This window comes from Hemicordylus capensis, chromosome 4 (assembly GCF_027244095.1).
Source record: "Hemicordylus capensis ecotype Gifberg chromosome 4, rHemCap1.1.pri, whole genome shotgun sequence".
Taxonomy (NCBI): Eukaryota; Metazoa; Chordata; class Lepidosauria; order Squamata; family Cordylidae; genus Hemicordylus; species Hemicordylus capensis.
The window spans coordinates 155,912,912-155,933,776 of record NC_069660.1 but is presented as its reverse complement, the minus strand read 5'-3'; the positions used below and the strand labels follow the sequence as shown (position 1 = coordinate 155,933,776).

General features: G+C 42.7%; 1 protein-coding gene across 8 annotated transcripts in view; it reads right to left on the bottom strand.

Moving 5' to 3' along the window:
- ACBD6 (acyl-CoA binding domain containing 6) overlaps positions 1–20,865 on the bottom strand; it is a 175,430-nt gene that overhangs the window by 83,980 nt on the left and 70,585 nt on the right. For all 8 annotated transcript variants that reach the window (XR_008306400.1, XM_053247111.1, XM_053247113.1 and 5 more), the window contains exons 5-6: positions 19,025–19,130; positions 1,333–1,422 (exon numbers count right to left, since the gene is read on the bottom strand). Coding sequence is in view for 7 of the 8 variants with exons in the window: in XM_053247111.1 (XP_053103086.1) it covers positions 1,333–1,422; positions 19,025–19,130 (196 nt within the window). In the remaining variant the exon portion in view is untranslated. The remainder of the gene's footprint in view (positions 1–1,332; positions 1,423–19,024; positions 19,131–20,865) is intronic.

Below are 20,865 nucleotides of genomic sequence, written 5' to 3'. Positions count from 1 at the left end.
CGGCTCATGAGTGCCTACTTCCTTTCTAGGTCAAGATATGCTGAGATTGGTGAGTTTGGAAGCTGCGATCAATCTCAGCATATCCTTACCTATTTACTTCGAGAACCTGGGATCTGAACCCAAAGGTTTACGCGAAGTTCAGATCTCAGGTTCTCTAAAGCAAATCTGTCAGGGATAAGCTGAGATTGGCGAGTTCTGATGTTACCGCCAATCGTGGCGACTCCTAACCAAACCTACTAGTTGCCAACCGTAGAAAGGCTTTCCCCTCATGAAAGCAGCATGAAAAGGCCCACAGCAGGAGTCAATTAGTTTTGTAAATCACGAGCGAAACTCAAGACCAGATAAAACCCTTATCTACATTCTAGTCATCTCTTGGGAAACATATCCCAACTTTCTCTTTGCTGCCCTTTCACCTCCGCTAGCCATCATCTTTCTCTTCTGGTGACACTAAGTCTTCAAGGCTATGCAGCTGTTTTCCTTCTGCATCAGCTTTAGGCTACAAGTCCTTATTGTTTCAGGCATTGTCCCCAACTATATCGGCTCTCTCCTCTCCTACTGCTCTTGCTTTCTCAGCTCAAATTCATTTGCTTCTGATCCCTCAGCTTCCTTCTCCCACTGCTTTGCTACAGTGGAGCATCCATCAAGCCACCCACCTCTCTTTCAAAATTCCTTCTCAAAGCCCCACTTCAGTTCATTCCTGTAAGGAGAAACAGTGGGGAGAGGGCAAGGGGAATGTGTTGACCACACCTTTCCCTTCCTGCCATTTTTGCCAGTGAAAATCACCCTCCCCACACTGCTACTTTTCTGACCCCAGACCTTCCCCACCACTATGGATGGGGAAGCAGCTAGGACAGGGAGAAGCAGTTCTGAGTGGAGAAACACCAGGAGGAGAATGGGTTAAATAGCCCCTCTCCCCCAAGTTCCTCTGCTCAAATTACCGCCATGCTGCAGCTCCTTTTCAGGTAAAAGGAAAAGCAGACTTCCACAGGTTATCTAATTTAGCCTTTAGTTTTATCCTCTTCAATGCCTGCTAGATCCTCTCACTTGTTTTTGTCGCCCATCTGACCGCATAGCCTTTGAGACGGGCCCATGCTGCTTCTATGTTCTATCTAGCCTAGCCTGGTACTGGAGTGAAATAAAATGTTAAATAGGACAGCACTGAAGTGATGCTTTTAAAATGTACAAAGGCACTGAACTCAAAATTCAGCATAACAGAATCCTGAAAGACTGGACCTACAAACAAGTCAGTTGTGCAATGGAAAATATTTTACTATATTTGCTTCCCTTTGGAACACACTCAGCATGCCACAGTACCACTCTTTCTATCCTTACCTGGCTGTTCACATCGGCTGTGTGCTGTAGCAATACTGAAGCTAGCTCCTTGTGTCCTCTGTCACATGCCCAGTGCAGCAGAGCTCTGCCCTAAAATATCAAGCAGAGAAGGATGTCACATGAAAACTGCTGTAATAAATTAAGACACCAAGCTGTGAGCCTCAACACATTTCATTCAGTGCATTCATATTGAGAGGGCTTGCATTGTAAAAATATAATGGCCTTGTTGGCTCAGATCATCTAGTCCAGCAATTTTGTTTCCAATCAGTTAGCCAGATGCCCTGGAACCTTCTTGTACTAGTGCAAATGCACTCATTCCAAAAGCACTCCTTTGCTTTGGATGTCAGTTCATTCTCACCTCCATCCCTTCAGCCAGTTCGTTCTCACCCCAGCCCTTTGTCCAGTTCACTCTCTCTCTCCCCACATCTCCCTTTGACCAGCTCATTTTCGCCCCTATCCTTCCAGCCCTGGTTACGCAACCCATGACACCGCTTGCTCAGCCATCCTCCTCGCAAGGAGATGGGCGGTTGGAGCCAACGTGCACTCTCCCACCAGCTCGCAGTGGTACCTCCTCCTCCTCCTCAACCTCCCTCCCTTGTCAGCAGGCTGACTCGGACAGAGGCTCGCCCTGCTGTGCTCTGCTTTGTTCTGCCCTGCCAGGAAGTCTCACAAGAGCTGATGCACACGGGATTAGCCACGGGTACACCTTAGATCAGTGTTACTCAACCTTTTTGGAGTAAAGGACCGCTAAATTATTCCTGTGGAGTTTCAAGGACCGCGACATTGCTGATTATTAAAGTAACACTTAATATCAATCAATTAATTAAATCAAAGTGAAATTAATTAAAATGAATTTAATCAAAATTTAACTTTTGAAGTTCTGGCAGGCCAAGATATTAAAATAAAATAAATTGAATTAAGAATTCTAATTAAAAATACAATAAAATCTGTACAAAATACATAACAATAAAATGCATTGTTCTTTAAATAAAATGCTTTCTCTCCCTGACACTCCCCCCGCCCCTCCTTCCGCCCCTTTGTGTGGCCTGTACTGCAGTTAAACAGGATTGATGGAGAAGCACTGCACTGGACATCTCCAAGGAAAATAGTGGATCTCCAGGACTAGGGGGAATCATGCTGTCAGAGCGGACTGCTCCACACTTTCCTTCCAAGGAGCAAGCTGCCCCTAAGGCAGGACTGGCTACACTTGTGGACCGCAAATCTCAGGAATCTGAATGACTTCAGTAAACAATTACTGTAGTTGTCCCTTTTAAGAAGATATAGAAATCTAATCTAATAGTTTTGACAGGTTTTTCTAGCAGTGGGTTTTTGGGTTTTTTTAAGAGGGGAGCTGGCTTCAATTTCTGAGACTAAAATTTGCATTGAAGCCAGTTCCTTGGACCTGGAACTGTTATCTGAAGTTTCAGATGTGTGAAGAGCTGTGTTCAGGGAAGAGCACTCTGCACATGGTCAGAAGTGCCCATATTCCAGGATTGCACTCTGGCTCAAATTAAGAACTGAGAGTTCCCCTCCTGCCCAGGTCTTTTTTTGAGCTAGGACTTCACTCCAAAATCTGTTTTTATTGCCAGAGTTAGCTCATGTCAAGTAGTAATACATACGAGACTGCCTCTGAGCATGCAGAAATTCCCCTCCCCTCCCTCCCAAATTGTTAACTACCACTTACTCTTCAGGCATATAAACTTAAGGGGCAGAGCTCCAGGTTAAAGGGTATTGCTTCCAAGCTAGCTTGTGACCTGGTACTTCCTTTGCTGAAGTAAATATTGCTTCCATCACACCAAGTTCATTGGAGCCACTTATCTGGAAGGTAACTGATTTTTACCCTAGTAAGCCCTGGCTCATTTTTTGGCACACCAGGCAAAACACAGTCAGCTGGAGCCAATCCAGAGGCCCCTTCTGTGTGGAAGAAAGCCCCTCTCCTTCTCAGAGACTTCCTTCGGGTCTCTGTGTTGACTTTTCTGTTGAGGTTTTGCTCCTGAGCATGCAACACCCTAGCAGTCCGTTCCCCACCGCTTTCCCCCCTCCCTTCCGCCCCAGTCCATTCTCCGTTGTTCCGGAGGTCCCTGTCCTCCAGCAGCTTGCCCTCCCCGTACCCCGGCAGCACTTTCTTTCCCTGCTGAGCTCCCTCCCTCCGCGCCATTTTTGCCTGCCCGCCTCCTCTGCCAGGGCTGCCGTGCAGCTGACTAAATGTCTGTGTGTGGGGGTGGTGTGAGCCTTCTATACACCCACCCACCCACCCCCGGCGGCGGCGGATACAAGAGTGACGGCGTGGCCTGCTGCCTGGCCCGGAGTCACTTCCCAACTGTGAGGTGCACCTGCACAGTTAACAGACTTAGCGGCGCAGGCGCGCCTCGCAATTGGGAAGCGACACCGGGCCAGGCAGCAGGCCATGCCGTCACTCTTGTATCCACCGCCGCCGCCACTGGGGGTGGGTGGATGGATTGAAGGCTCACACCACCCCCACCTCCACACACAGACATTTAGTCAGCTGCACGGCAACCCTGGCAGAGGAGGCGGGAGGGCAAAAATGGCGCGGGAGGGAGGGAGCTCAGCAGGGAAAGAAAGCGTTGCCAGGGGATGGGGAGGGAAAGAAAAGTGCCGCCGAAGGTGGGTAGAAGGCTTGCACACACACCCCACACAGAGACTTTTACTCAGCCACGCGGCAGTGGTGGACCCTGGCAGAGGCAGGCGGGCGGGCAAAAATGTCGGGGAGGGAGGGAGTCCAGGAGGGAGAAAACGCGCTGCCGGGGGGGGGGGGCGGGGAGCAAAAGCTGCCGGTAGCAGGAGGCACGGACCAGCACTCAACTCATTGCAGACCGGTACCGGTCCAGGGACCGGCGGTTGAGAAACTGTGCCTTAGATAATTAAGACAGGTAGATAGGTAGTCCAATATTTACACAATTCAGTGTTTACAGCAGAGTAAGTGTTTTAACTTTTCTGGCCTAGATATGTGACTCCAAACCAGCCTAACCTTACACTGAAGCAGTTCACTGGATACATAATCTTCTTCCAGCCCCATGATTCTATAATTTCAAAAGAATATATTTTAATGATGTTATCATGGCCCCACTCAATAAACCAAACACAGACCCTGAGAAGGGCGAAGACACCATGTTCAAAGTTCAATATAGAATCCTAGGACCAACTAAAATGTGGTGTTGGTGGCCCCACACAGCCCAGTCAAACCAGTAGCATGGCCTGGGGGGACGGGACTGTTAGAGTGGGCAGGAGAGGGAAAACCAGTTCAGTCAAAACTGAACCTTTGAGCCAGAAGTCCTGTCAATCAGAGCCCCATGAACTGTAACAGAAGTCACAACCACCCAGTCTCACCATAGAGACCTCCAAGAACCCACAAAAAGATCACCAAATACCATAGGTGTGCAAGGTTACAGGTGCTACTGTGGGCATGCCTCATCCAGGACGACGACAAATACATAAGAGGTCAGGCAGGCAGGCTCTGACCATGGTTGGAGCGAGCTGCCTGCTTTAGAGCTATCCAAGGTCCTGTAACTAATGTCCAACCAATGCTCTGACTTGTTCCCTGTCTGCCACTGTCCTTTGGTTGCATATGGACTGGGTCTGTACATCTCACTCCACAGGCCTCCCACTACTGACCAGAGAAGCTTGCTAAACATTTATAAACTCTGAACATTTTCAGGAAGTGTTATCATCCTAATAGAACCTTTAAAACAGTAGGTGACATTTTTAGAAGCAACTTCATTCTCACTAAGGTTTTCAATATGCAGTTAATTAAAACTAACAAATTTCCTTCAGATATAGCATAAAACATATTTGCAGAAATATTATTTCATATTGTAGTGAAGAAGAAAAATCATAATACAACTCATGGTTACAACAGTTTGCATTTTCTTCTCAACCATTTAACCTTCTTTGCAGTGCTTTATAAAAACTACCAGCTGGATAGGTACAGCTCTCATTGCAAATCTTTACAGACTGTGAACAAGCAAAGCGTTTATCTATACAACATTTTTTTATATTTCAATTTGGGTAGAACAAGAAGAAATCTGCCCCTAACCCAATTCACTTTTCACTCTGAATGTTATTCAAAAAGGCAGTGGATGTAGATCATTATTATTTTGAGTAGAAAAATGTCATCTCAGACATCATGCATTAAGCTTTTAAACTCACTTTTTGACCCAACAAGTAATTAATTCTGTAACACATTATTTTAATGGTACACTAATTAACCTTGAATTAGAATGGGTTTTGGCAATGACTCTTTATAGAAACACAGATACCACCCATGTCCGAGCTACATATATTTTGTTAAATCTTACTGCATTCAACTGTACAGAACAAAATTGAAAAGGAGAGTACAGAATTTGATGTATTTAGGAGACACAATGATTTAAACCATTTCCCTATGAGTAAACTACATTTATTTATTTATTTATTAAAACATTTTAATACCGCCCAAAACTTACGTCTCTGGGCGGTTTACAACAGAATAAGGAGGAGGTGGGGGGGACACACACATTACAACAATTTAAAATTTTTTAAATAATATTTTAAAACAGCATTATAACCATTAAAACCACATTAATTAAAAGTCTGGGTGAAGAAATGTTTTTTTAAAGACTTTTTAAAAGCTGTCAGAGATGGGGAGGCTCTTATTTCACTAGGGAGCACATTCCTAATCCATATGCAGATTACCGCTGCTCCTTGCCTCTGCAGGGGCAGTGGACCTACTTTGATGGTTCACCCCAGGCACCTTATGGATCCTAATGGTCTTCAGAGGGCCCTTGGGGATATTCCCGGCAATCTGGTGGGCACCTCTCCAGCACAGCTCACTGAGGCCACGAGGGCTCTGGATGAGATTGCCCCTAAGCGGCCTCTCAAGATTTGTGGATCCCGGCTTCCTTGATTTACTCAGGAGCTTAGGGAGATGAAGTACACCTGGAGTGCCGCTGCAGGAAAACTAATGCCGAAGCCGATCGAGCACAGATACTCTCTTATCTTTCGGAATATTCCACAGTGATAAGGGCGATGAAGTCTGCTCACTTCTCCGCTCTTATTGCATCAGCTGACTCTCATCCAGTGGCCTTATTCCGGATTATCCATTCCCTGCTTGGGGATGTGGATCCAATGGAGGTTCCATCTGGCTGCTGTGACATGTTTGCTAGATTCTTCGCTGATAAAGTTGCTCGCCTTTGGCGGGAGTTGGAACTCCAATTGCACAGGATTCGATGAGATGATGGAGACTTCGTGACTTCGGCTTGTGATGTCATCTGGGATACTTTTGAGCCTGCTGAGGCCAAGGATGTGGACAGGATTCTCTATGGTATGCTCAAGCAGCTGGTGGAGGCCATGGCCAGAGGTGCCTTTGCCCAGCTTCAGCTGGTCCATCAGTTGTGGCCCTATCTCGACCGGAAGGCCCTGGAAACGGTGACTCTTGCCGTCATCATCTCTCGTCTGGATAACTGTAATGCGCTCTACCGGGGATTGCCTTTGAAAATGAGCTTCAGTTGGCCCGAAAAGCGGCGGCCAGCCTACTTATGGGTGGCTAGGAGATGTGATAGTGTGACACCTCTCTTGCGGTCACTGTGCTGGTTATCTATTTGCTTCTGGTCAATTCAAAGTCCTGGTTCTCATTTTAAAAACCCTTCAGGGCTTAGCACCTGCTTACCTTCAGGACCGCCTCTCCCGGACAGTCCTGTCCTGTGAGATCTTCTCAGGTTGAACTTCTTTCAGTCTCTGATCTCAGAGAGGTCCACAGTACTGGGGCCAATGGAATGGCTTTCTCTGTTACTGCCCCTTCTCTTTGGGATTGTCTTCCTCCCGCATATGAATGGAAGACTAGAAGTGTGAGCACTGTAAGATATTCCCCTCAGGGGATGGAGCCGCTCTGAGAAGAGCAGAAGGTTTCAAGTTCCCTCCCTGGCTTCTCCAAGATAGGGCTGAGAGAGATTCCTGCCTGCAACCTTGGAGTAGCCACTGCCAGTCTGTGAAGACAATACTGAGCTAGATAGACCAATGGTCTGACTCCGTATACGGCAGCTTCCTGTGTTACTGGGAGAGCCAGCGTGGTGTAGTGGTTAGAGTGCTGGACTAGAACCCGGGAGACCCGAGTTCAAATCCCCATTCAGCCATAAAACTAGCTGGGTGACTCTGTGCCAGTCACTTCTCTCTCAGCCTAACCTACTTCACAGAGTTGTTGTGAGGAGAAACCTATGTAGTACACCTCTCTGGGCTCCTTGGAGGAAGAGCAGGATATAAAATGTAAAAATAATTAAAAATAAAATAAATAAAAATCTTGGAAGGGGTGCACAGAGTGCTGGGAAGTGCAGTCCTTCCTAAGGGTTTCTTCATAGAGTTTTGCGGAGAAAGTGCTGAGAAGGACTATACCTTTCATGGACTATACCTCCATGCATGCCTTCCAAGATGGTGCTGGGTCTCAAAAGAACTCCTTTTCCTTTAAAGAAGCCCTACAGAGGCTCAAATACAAATTTGATTTTATGCAAATCAGCTGCAGAACTTCAGCTCTGAAGGCCAAATTGGAAGTGTTCCATGAACTGAACAACCTGTTTATCCTTGGCCTAAAATCTATAGTGTACAACACTTGCAGTGAATTCCAAGGAGAAGTCACTGGATTGTTCACATTATTCTCAAGCCATAATTAAAATTTCTAGAAACTGTCTCCCAAATATGTCTCATTCAAAGTAATTTTATTCATTTAATTTTCTAGCATGCTCTATGTTTTATATAAAAGGCATTCAACCATAGATGATTTTTAAAAAGTATTCACAGAATCATTTTATGCTACAAATCAGAGCTATGTGTAGTCTGCATTGAAAACATTACAATATGAGCAGAAACAATCCAGATTCTTCCCTAAGCAAAGTTCAATTCCAAGACTTCTATACATTATGGAAATTAAACACATTTCTACTTAATTAAACTTAATCCTGCATTTCACTGTATTTTGCATAATTTGCCTAATCTTGCTAGCCATAGGAAGAGGTGAGGGCCACAGAAGCAATGTCTTCAGTCACTAGAATCTTGTTCAGCAAATCTTTTAACTTCAGCAGTTATTGTCCACAGTTCTAAGCATATTTTTGCACCTATAATGGCTAAAAATTTCTTTTAAAAAACATGTAATATTCTCAGGAAGCGCAATTCTGTTCCAAATACCACATTCTGCTGGTTTTCTTTGCTCCCATGGAATGACAATATACATGCAGGCTTGGGGGGCGGGGGATTCAGAAAAAGGACATTCATGACTATTTTGCTCTTTTGCCCATGGAAAACTCATTTTAGCTCTGAAAAAACGAGGGTGCTTCTTATGCTCTCAAAGATCTGGAATAAAAAAGCATAAATCTAGTCCTAGTACACTGACCCTGCCTATTAAATCTTCCATGCCTCACTTTGGTTAGCTGCTGCCAGCTTGGCCAGCTTCTATAGCCGTTTCTCAAGTGAACAGCACATAAATTTTGCTTTGCTGCATGTCAGAGGACTACTCACAAACAAAGCAAGTAGGGAGGCTGGGAACAGGATTGCCCCTCATCAAACATGTATGTGCATGAAGACAAAATATATAGGAATTGATTTTAATTCAGACAGAAAGAGACAACATAGCTAAGATAAATGAAAGTCTCTTAAGTAGAAAAAGAATATTTGCTGCTGTCATTTTGAATCCTAACATCCAACAGCAAGATTTTTCTAGTGGATAAGAGTTGTGTCCGTATGATAACCTGTGGGAGATCTCTAGAACTTTCCAAGCTGCCAGTAAAAATGTGAGGGTATAGGGAAAGCAGTGGGGAGGGCTGAAATATACATTTTGCATTCCTTCTCCCATCCGGATAAACTCTGGAAATCTTGTGGGGGGAACTACTGAGAAATGTCTTATGAAACATTTTTAAAAATATTTTTAAAACAGTATTTTAAAATATTTTTAAAGTCAATCCACACTGCTGCAAACCTCTCAGAGCCAAGATTCACAGGCAGGAACACTGATGCTGGATATTATTGCTACTGCCTTTGATTGGAGTACTAAACAAGATTAGGACTTCATGTCGGAAAAATAATTTCCAATGTTTCACAATACACACCTTTAGGAATTTGGTCCAGGATTGGGTCCACAGTATTTAAGAGAATGGGGTTCTTCTTCATGAACCCCGGAACCTATTAAGATAATCTGGGGAGGTCTGGTTGTGGCTGCCACCAGCTTGGTTGGTGGTGACTCAAAACCGGGCCTTTTCTAGGGTTGCCCTGGGACTTTGGAAGGCACCTCAAAGCAAAACCAGAGCATCCCCTCAATGGAAGTTTTTATGAAGCATCTGTTTAGTCAGGCTTTTAGTATACAGTTTTAAAGTTTTCAGTTTTTAGGGTTTTTATCTGCATTTTAAATTGTTTTAATTGTGTTAATGTTTTAATTGTGGTTGTGTTTTTAGATTCTGAACTGCCCAGAGACTTATGTGTGGGGCGGAATTTATTTATTTATTTATCTATCAAATTTATACACCGCCACAAACTTTCACCTCTGGGCGGTTAACAATAGCATAAAACAAGTTAAGAACATATACAAAAAACTTAAAACAATTTAATGATTTAAAAATAAACCAGAGATTAAAACCTAAAAAAAATTAGGAAGCTGAGAAAGCTTGTGCGAAAAGATGGGTGAAAAGGTTTAGTGTGCTAAATAAAATAAAAATAAAAATAAAAGCTGCAGGGAATCAAACCAAATCCAAAAATTTGTTCAGAGAGCTTTTTTCAGTAAACTGAACCTGAACCTAGAATCTCAAGGTTTATTATTTATTTATTTATTTGAAATGTGTATATCTCACCCTCCTACATGCTGTTTGGGGTGGCTTACAACAGCAGCAAAACAAAGCTGATAAGTATAAAATCTAAGATAAACTAAAACAGAACCAATTAATGCTGGATTTTAAAGAATTAAAAACTCATCAGAAACAAGCTGCAGTAAAAGACACTAAAAAGCCTCACTAGACAGATGAGTTTTAAGATCTGTTTTAAAAACTCTGAGAGAGGGAGCACACAGCACAGCAAAGCTCATGGTAGAACTTTAGAGAGTACAGCGCCGTGATGGGGCGGTGGAGGCTCACAGGAGGAGCAAGTAGGACCTGTCTGCTTCCTCTTAAGGGAACCCCTCTCTGCCCCCTGGGATGTGCTCGAAGTATTTTGTGCACATCCCTAGAATAAACTAAAGGAAGGTTTTTTATGTGACCTTTACAATAGTGTTGATCTCAGTATTGTCCTGCAGAAACGGAACCATGATCTTCAGGAGAAGAAACTCAAATTAAGCATTCCTGTAATTTGTATTTTTATTTATTTATTTATTTAACATTTTCTATCCCACTGTTCCTCCAAGGAGCCCAGAGCGGTGTGCTACATACGTAGGTTTCTCCTCACAACAACCCTGTGGAGTAGGTTAGGCTGGGAGAGAAGTGACTGGCCCAGAGTCACCCAGCTAGTTTTATGGCTGAATGGGGATTTGAACTCGGGTCTCCCGGGTTCTAGTCTAGCACTCTAGCCACTACACCACAAGTAGCAATACATTTGTATATTAGTTAAACTTGATAACATTGAGCCCTCATGTTACAATGAACTGAATTTTTCAAAGAGTCATCAATGTCTTCCATTTAATGCAGAAATGGAACAAACTGGGGCAAGAGAAGTCTTTGCAGCATGACCCTCATCTTTCAGAGACAATATGTTTAGTAGATTCTCAGATTCCATGTCTACAGAGATCTGAACCATTAAAATTTTGCATTCAGTTCAGTTCAGACTCTCTGAACTGGTTTATGATTCATATCATGTAGATTTTATCAAAAGATATCAAGCAAGTATCTTTTGCTTGCTATGTAAATTTACAAAATGAATTCAATAATAACTATTAACTTGAGAAAAAGTATTTATTTTAAATGTTGCTCCTTGTTGAAATTTTAAATTAGTTTTTAATACAAATAACATAGATGACAGAGTAAATCTAGGGTAAACCACCTAGAGCCATCTGAGTGAGACGGTATAAAAATTTAATAAATAAAATAAATAAAACTGTAAGAAAATATTTTTATGTCCTCTGCCCTACACTCATACTACAGTATTATAACATGATTATAATACCGTAGTAGGAGTGTTCTGTGGACAGTTAGGAACTGTGATTCTTCCCTTGACCTTGTCTTTTTAAAAAAAATAACATTGCTTTGCCTGCAAACCAAAATTTAAATAAGCAAACAATATGCAATGATTTTCTGTATTTCTGGGAATAAGGAATCCCCTAGTCTTAGAGTCTTAGTGGCCAGAGGAGAAAAAGCTTTAGGCCTCGCCCAGGGAACGCCTCAAATAAAGTGATAATTATTCACATTTTCATATCCATTTCCCCTCCTCCAAACTCATTTGGACTCTGAGTATCCATCTTCCCTCTCTCAACTAGGACTATATCCAAACTTGAAAAAGGGAAACTTTAACTTACCATGCTTAGGATGAATGGTAAGGAGAGAATAAAGGAAGCTTTCAGACAGTTTCAGCCTCAGATTCTAATGAAGTCTTGTAGCTGCTGGATAACAGCAGTATGGGGATGGGATGTTTCTACTTAAGCACCAGATTAGCAGTCCTAGACCCTGCCTTCCAAGCCTTATGGTTTCTCCTCATTTTCAAATGGCTTACTAGGAAACATAATTTCCTTGATAAATAGCTTGAGGAGAGAGGAGCCCTCACCCACTCTTTGAGAAAGAATCTCTAGGACTTCATGTTAGAAAAGTATTTTCCAACATTTCAGAATATACTACTTCCTTCATATATAGGAGCAGAGAGGAACTCTCATCACTTCTTGAAAAAGAATCTGAGTTCTTGATTATTTAACCCCTATTCTGAACCAATTTATGATCTTTTGTTGTTGTTTCAGGGTTTGGTTGGGTTCAAGTCAACAAATCTGTCAGGGCCCTTGGTACATCAACTCAGGTTCTGCTCGCAGCCCCACGATTCTGGGGTTTGCTCCTCGGTTCTGGAATGCCCTCCTAGATAAGACTTGTGAGGCATCTACATGCAAATGGCACAGAAGCACACGCTGCATGCCGACGCTGCGTGAGGGATGCTGGGAGCAGCGTCCCGTCACCGCGGAGAGTGCCTTAAAGGAGACAGAAGCACAGGCTGCTGCTGTCACGGTAGAACTTTAAGAAGTACAGTGCCACAATGGGGAGGCGGAGGCTTGCAGGAGGGGCAGGTAGGAACCCTTAAGGTTCCTCTTAAAGGAACCCCTTGCCCCGCACCGAAACATTTCAGCTGCAGGGAGCCGAATCTTTTCAGTACCTCTTCAAAGAGGAGCCGAAATGATTCGGGCACGTCCCTAGCTTTTTCTAGTGTAGATAAGTGTCTATTTTGAATTGAGTTTCTTCCCTTGGTTTCCCAACTAGCAAACACTAAAATATACTTCAGTACATTGGGGTGCATTAGTTTCACCTCTAGTGCTGAGTGAATCTATATATATAATTCTCCTAAATATACCTGTCACTAATCCCATGGGTGGCAGCTCTCGTGAGAGTTTGTGAGCAAACTGCCAATTAGTGACAGGGACGGGCAGAAAGAAACTGCTGGCCAAGAGAATGGCCAAGCAGCCAGGAGAGGAGATGAGGTGGTCCGTCCGCCAAGGGAGCACGAAATGGGGAGAGGAACATGAAATGAAGATGGGGGGAAGATAGGGAGAACTAGGGGTGCAGATGGTCTGCACCAAGTCAGCTAGTTTTAAATTATTCTTTGAATACAATTAACACATTTATATATTTAAATTCCATAAATATGCTTGAAGTCACAATACACTTCTTAAAAGTAATAAAATAATGTATGTTTGATAACAAAGTATTGTTATCCTGAAAACTTCAAATCCACCCCCATGCCACAGAAAAACAAATCTATCTCTATGATTTACAAGTTTCTTTTATATTTTATATCTCTAGCTGCAGTCTTTCTTGGAACTCATCTCTATTTTTACAGAGAGAAGCGGAACTTTTCTTCACCTTATGCAATACTTTTCTCCAGTCAGTCAAGTTATGCAAGGATTCTGCATGTGTAGTTATTGACCTAATTTGGACATAACATAAAACCATGGGTTGGTAAGTCAAATCAAGGTATATTTTAAACATCCAAATCATGGTTAGTGAGAGGCCAACAAACGATGATACCAAATTTGATTTGTTAACCACATTTTATGCCAACTGCGGTTTTCATTATGACTAATTCAGAAAACATGGTTTGTGCTGTCTCTCTTCCCTCATAGCTTGCTTAGTTACTAAGACAAACAGAGTGGCTGGAAAATGCAACTGTTCAAGCATCTAAGCAACTCTTGCTGGAACTTTCACAGAATGCTCCCTCAGTCTGCTTGGCAACAACCTCGTTTCCATGCACCCTCTCCCTCTGAAGCGACTGCCCAGGCAGTCTCTCTCCAAACCTGGCTCATTAAACAACAAACAAGGAAGGCAAAGGGATATTTTTATTACAGTATCTTTGCCCATGGAACAAATTTGTCACAGCATTCTTCATAGTGTTCATAACACTGTAAATCTTGGACACTTACAATGTTCTACTTGGCTTTTTACACAAACCCTAACATGATACCTGCATATGAGTCCCCACAATGCTCTCTTTACCACGGGAAATAATGCCCATGGCCACTCACTATCCCAGTGATTAGTCCCCTAGTCCCCACTTTGGTCAATGAGGCATGAAGCCCTCTGGCAAGTTCAAGCCTCCCTCCAAATAATTAGGTGACATGAATTAAGTAAACAAGTGCCTGCTTTCCACCACAAACACCTGGTAGTCTAGTGGATTTCTGGGAAGGCCACGCCCCACAACTAGCCTTGTCTAGTACATGTCAGTGAATTTTTAAATGACTTTTGGATAGTTTTATAGACTGGGACTATTTTTGCATAAATTGTAAGCTGATTTCAAGTGTCTTCAGTCAGGAAAGATGGGGCATAAAACTCTTAAATAAAAACTAAAACAAACAGTCTTTGAAATGACCATAGGTACTACTGTTCCTGAGCACCAGTGATGTAGGATGGAAATAATTTTTCCAGTGAAACATCTCAATTTCTGAAAAGGACGCAATTACTGATGCAGCAGGCTATGTCTCCTCCAGCAACCACTTGCCAGCAGGGTTCTAGGTTCTGCCTAGGGTTCTACCCTTGGCAGAAGCTCCACACACACTCCAATAGATTGCAGAGTGCCCATAGAGGCACAACTTGTAGATGACAAGAGTACCGCCATTTGGGGTTCGTATTTACACCCAGCTCAGCAATGACATGAGGGACATTAAACTGGACCTGGAGGAAACAGTGGAGCTGATGTTCATTTATTTATTACATTTACAAACCTCCCAACATATAAATCGCAGCAAAAATAAATGCATTTGTGTAAGGAAAGCAGGCAGATCACCAGTAGGACTTATGCTACTTCAGAGTAGAAGGGAGGGAAAGATTAATAAAATACTCCAAGCTCTTTTTGTTGATCATTTTGTGAAAAAGGAAGGTGACAGCTGTAGGAGAAACATTCTTTGTTCTCAGTGGTGCCAAGAGCAGCCAAAGATTTCTGAAGAAATACTTTGCTGGGAAACAGGCACTGATGACTACTTTGAGAGAGTATACAAGGATTCACAGGGAAGATGGGAAAGAAGAAAACCACATAAATCCAGTTTGCATGATAATCTGAGACACACATAATAGTTAGGAAACAAACAATAGTTTGAACAAACTATGGTTTCTTGTTATGGCTCGACTGGGTCATTATTTTTTCATGCCTGGAGCTGGCCTAAATGATACTGGGGGGTGGGGTGGGAGAAGAGATGAGCAAGGTATGTTGCAATGATTTAGCCAGCTTGACAAGTGAGGCCATAAAACAACCCAGGAGGAGTGGGAAGGCTTGAGAGAGGATAAAATCAGGATTTAGTATGGGGCAGTATGAAGGCATATGGTGAATCCATTAACAGAAAATGACCTTACCTTTCCAGAAGCAGGTATGCTGGAAGGCAGTGTGTGTGTAGCAGTAGCCTAGAAGTGGTTTGCATTATTACTTAATTCCTATAGATGTCAGAAAGTTAAAGGTGATCAAAGGCCTCTCCTGGATTTTCCTGCTTATATAACTTTATCTTTTGTGGTTAGCTGTTGAGCAACCTGTGGCCTCTTACAGCATTAGCAGCGCCCAACACTGTTTAGTTACTGAAGAAGCCAAAGCAACACACAGATGTTTCAGTTCACTTCATCTAGGAGGAAGGTTCCTAGCCTTGAATTTTAAACTCCCTCTCCTGTTTTCAACAAATTAATTCATGTGAATTCCTGATTAATAATAAAAGGCCATGCCATCAGCATTCAGAATCCCAGCCGGGAATGTCATGGCTCAAAGGGCAGAAATCTGCTTAGAGCTACAAGAGAACCCAACTGAATTGGTGGCGTCTCAGTCTATGAATGTGTAAGCACTTCATCTGTTCACTACAACACAATGTGCTGAGAAGCTACATGTGTTACTGACCAAGAACAGGTCAAGCAGGTAGTGTGTGAGGAGAGAAACAAACATGACAGACAGGCTGCATTTTTTCTGACCAAACACACATGCACTCAGGTGTCTGCTTTTTCAGCAAGCTCCTGTGTTTTCAAGAAGGAGACTTTGCAAGTTAGAGTTTTGAATTCTCTCTCAATATTGCTATTGAGTTATCAGTGCAGTGTTAAATCCCTTTCCTTTCCTTCACTGCAAAGAAAGAGAGGGGGACTTTCTTACAGGCATCATGTCTGGTTCTATTTTCAATGAATAAACATATATTTCCTTGAATTTAGTTGCACTTCCGTGTATAGAAAGCAGAGGAAATGCACTAGTGGGCATAACTATAACTGGAAAGTGTTTCTTCTCAAAATCCTGGCTCCAAGAAAGCATAGTGATAAGCAAGCTTTCTGGCATCAATGAGCCAAAAACTGATTGACCCCTCTAGTCAAGTTACACCAGGCAAAGTGGGAGCAGCATCACACAGAAGTCTGTAGCATTTCTTAATACCATCCCGTGTTATAGAAAAAAGTAAGCGGGAGTTGAGGGGGGGGGGGAGAACGTTCTTTTTTCACTCAAACTCTTTTAGATTACAAGTAAAGGAATCACCTGCTTCTGACAGATACAAAGATACAACATATTTCAATGTAATTGAATTAACTTCTGTTCAATCGTTTCTAATGTCTGTTTCGAATGTGACACTGGCAACATAGCTGCTGTTGAAATGAAGAACCACCTGGGTATCCCACCACAAGGTAAACCATCTGTGTGTGGTATGTCCTGTGTGGTGTGTCATTACTTTAAATACACCTGTAAAACCATCTCGATTTATTTATACCATGCCTGCCCTCAAGAGTTTGAGGCTGCTTACAACAAAGGTTGCAAATCATCATCAAATAAAATCAAGTAAAATAAGAATAAATAAGCTAGCACAGCCACAGATAAAACACATCGAAACTGGCTAAAACTCCACCCACAGCAGATAAAGAAATAAGTCTATTAAAACAATTTTTAAAATGCCTGGTTAAACATACCAGTTTTCACTTGGTGCTAAAAAGCCATAGGTATAGACACCAGGTGTTCCTGGAACAAGGAGAGCATTCCACAAGCAGAATGCCACCACAGAGAAGGTAACCCATTCCTTAGTCACCATCTGCTTTATTTCAAAGGTGGGGAAACCAAGGGAACGGCCTCAACAGCACACACATCATGGGCAGGTTCTTATGAAAGTAAGTGGCCCTTAAGGTATTCTATTCTGAAAGTCACACAGGGCTTTATATGGTATTACCAATACTGGCAATCGTGTTTGGAAACATGAAGGAAGGCAGTGGACTTGTTTCAATAGTGGCAAGATCTGGTCCATATAACCCACTCGAGTCAGCAGTCTAGCAGCTGTATTCTAAACCATCTCAAGTTTCGAGCAGATCTCCAAGCGGAGCCCCATCCACGGCCCATCATAAAATCTGAATGTTACTTGTGCATAGATGACTGTAGCCAGGCTACTTCTCCTCAGGAGGAGTTACAGTTGGTGTACCAGCCAAAAACAAGCAAGAAGTTCTGCAGGGGAATCCCCGCAGTGGAGTTGATCTTCACAGGTAAACATGGCAAGTTTCATGTCGGGCTTCTCCCATTTGGATCTTGCAGGGAAGACACTATCAGGTGGGGGAATAAGTAGACATCAATATGCCCACCTGGAGGCATTCATGCTGGCCCCAGCAAGGAGATATTGCCTCGCCATCAATGGAAGGCATAGCTTTGCAGGATCAGGAGCAGCTCTCATGAGATCTCACGAGACTTGCCCCAACTGTCAGGAGCTATATAAGGGAGGACTGGCCAGTGATGAGGGGCCAGTCCAAGAGGAGGGCTCAGCATGGAAGAAGCCCTGGGACTCTGCCTAAGCCTTGGGGGTAGCAATACTAGGGTGGTGCTGGTGAATGGAACAAGCCCTGCCTGTAAGCCTTAAAGCTCCCTCAGTTGAAAACTCTGAGGCCACTTCAACCTCCTTTGGCAGCGGAAGGCAGATGGCTATACTGAGAGCCTGACAAGTTCTTTGTCCCATTGATGCCACCTAGAGTAAGGGCCAAATCTAACACTCCTCTCAAATTCTGAGTCTAATCCTTAAGAGAGTGTACAAGTTTTCTTTAATAAGACTGAACTTTCTATTTGTGGTGCTCCAGTTAATTAAAAAACCAAGCAACCAAAGTGCAGAGGTATTCCTTTAAGCTATGTTTAGACATTCCTTGAACTAAAGTGTATTGTGTTCTTTTAGGTGCTCAACTATTTTATTTATTTATATTTATATACCACCCTTCATCCAAAGAACTCAGGGGATAAAACTATCCAATAAAGACACAGCAAATGCAGCTAATAATTTAAAAAGAGCAAGGGAGAACTCATTGGTCAAAAGTGTGAATAAAAAAGGGCAGTCTTCACTTTCCTCCTAAAGGCTGGAAGAGAAGGAATCATGTGGATATCAACTGAGAGTTCCACAGCCTGGGGGCAAGAACTGAGAAGGTCCTGTCCCATGTGTTCAACCAACATGCCTCAGCAGATGCCAGCACACAGAGCAAAGCCCTCCTAGCCAGTCAAGTCAGGTGGTGGATTCAGCTGGGAGCTATTATTGCTGCTGCTGCCACCGCCGCTGCCGCCACCACCACCACCGGGGGCATAATGAAATGATTCCTCAAGCAGATTTTGGGTGCTATTAAAAGGTGACTGGGAGGCAAACAAATCTAACTCCTAGGGCACAAACCACCAGAAAGTTATCCTGCACAAGCCCTATCAGAGTGTATGAAAGAGCTGTGAAAGAGCTACTTGCACAGCTACTATTCATTTCAATTAGTTGTATGCAGGAGAACTTCCCAATATATTGCACCCCATGTCAAATTATTGGGAGAAGTGCCATTTGGATTTTCTGCCTTAAGCACCAAAATGTCTTAGGCCATCTATAACCATAACGATAAAATCCAAAAGTCAAACTCCAATCATGTGTCAGGTAAATATTGCTTAGGAGTTGCAGAGTTAGATGATCCTTCTTCAACTAACAGATGTCTGGTTAAATACACAGAGGCAGAGATATAGCAGCTGCAACCAAGGATTATAGAAATAAGAGATATTAGTTTTACATATCAGCCTTTAAGACTGATTCATCCCTTCTCTGGCCCAATACCTTCTCATCTTTCATATTCACATCCACTTTTTTTGATCGGATGGCTTTGGTTACATGGTCAATGTTGTTTTCTCTGCAGTAGTCAAATATGTTCTTATCTTCTTCCCTAAGAATAAATTAAAAAACATGTGTACTGTTACCAAGCAACACATACAAACTACACAAGCAAAAGATGCTAGCTTTACCACCAATTCAGTCATTTCAGCATTACTTAGTGTTACACATTTTCAATGCTTTGCATGCAAACAGCATGCTTCCAGTTGGTGTACAGTCAGAATCAAATGTACTGCAAACTTAAATTGAAAATGTACTGCAAACCCATCTCAATCATGAAGTAAAACATGTATTAATTCTCTTTACAAATTCAAATATCAGTGTTAACACTTTAAAAATGTAATATATTTGTTTATTTGTTAAATGCATTGTCCTTCAGTACAAAACTCCCAGAGGGGCATACAACAATAAGAGAGTAAATACCAAAAAACTCTGTATAAAAATCACACAAAAGCAGCAGTTCATACTGTGTCAATAACATCCAACAGGGCCATGAAACAGTAAGACCATTTACAAAGCATGCAGGTATCCCTGGACAAATAAAAAGGATTTGCTTGGTGTCAAAAGACATCCAAGATGGCACCCAGGCCATCTGAGGAAGGCATTCCAGGTGCAATGTACAACCACAGTCACTACTATGGTGCTACTCTGTTGGCATTTAGTTTGGATGCCCACAAGAAAGTATGCAGAAACTACAAAAGCTAAACTTCAAGGAAACTTGCAAGCATGAAAACACTCCGAACTCTGAATTCATTATGCTGCAGAAATGAGGCTTCATGTAATAGTAATAACAGGCAGAGGAGGAGGAGGAGGGAGGAGGAAGAGGATGACGACTAAGCTCAAAGTTCAGGAATTGAAGTGCAGTTTATTGGAAAACAAGACAGTGATACTGCTAGATCATAACAGACTAACCAAAAGACCATATTAAAATTAGTCAATTTGTAGCTCCATCACAAAAGGACTCTGTAACTGGTGGTTCTTGCAAGTTCCACAGCTTTGAAATTCAGAAATCCAACCCCACCCAAAAAGATGCCAACAGCACCCATGTACTGAAACAGATGTGGGAAATGCTGAACAAATGGAGTACAGTACCACTTATGCAATCTCTTTACTCTTTCAGCTTAATGTGCTCAGTGAATTATTGTTCATTCTTCAAAACTCAGGGATTTCTTTTCCTTCCCTTGTGCTTGTGTGGCAGTTTTAAAATGAAAGTGCTGATACTGGGCTCTTGCAGCAGGAAAAAAAAAAAAAGGCCAGAACACACTTCCTCTGACCTACTGCTCACTGCCGTATGAAATTGAATTCTTTCCTGAGCCTATGCACCAACCCCCTTCACCGGCTCCAGAGAACCTATCACTACAGACTGCAAGCAAGGAAATCGCTTGCTTTAAAAAACAACCAGGATAGCAGCATGCTGCGGGGTGGGGGGGGGCGGGGGGGAGTGCTAGGCTGAATGCCGCTTCCCGATATGGTACTACTGTCATGCACAGAGGTTTTGCTTTTTAAACAAAGGCATTCACATATGCAATTCCCCTCACCACTGTAGTGGTCGAGTTCAGTAAGAGCTTTACCACTTCATTTTTTTGAATGCATAACCTAGCATGAACATGGCAACTTAAGAAATATGATCGACAGGTTGGTTTTTTAGAAGCAAGTACACATTTCTCTATCTTCTAATCAGATCTTCAATGAATTTTCTCTCCTGAGATCTATCAAAACATCAACCCTAAAGGTTGACTTTCAGTTCCTTCACAATATTATTAACTGCAAGTTACTCTCTAATGTGG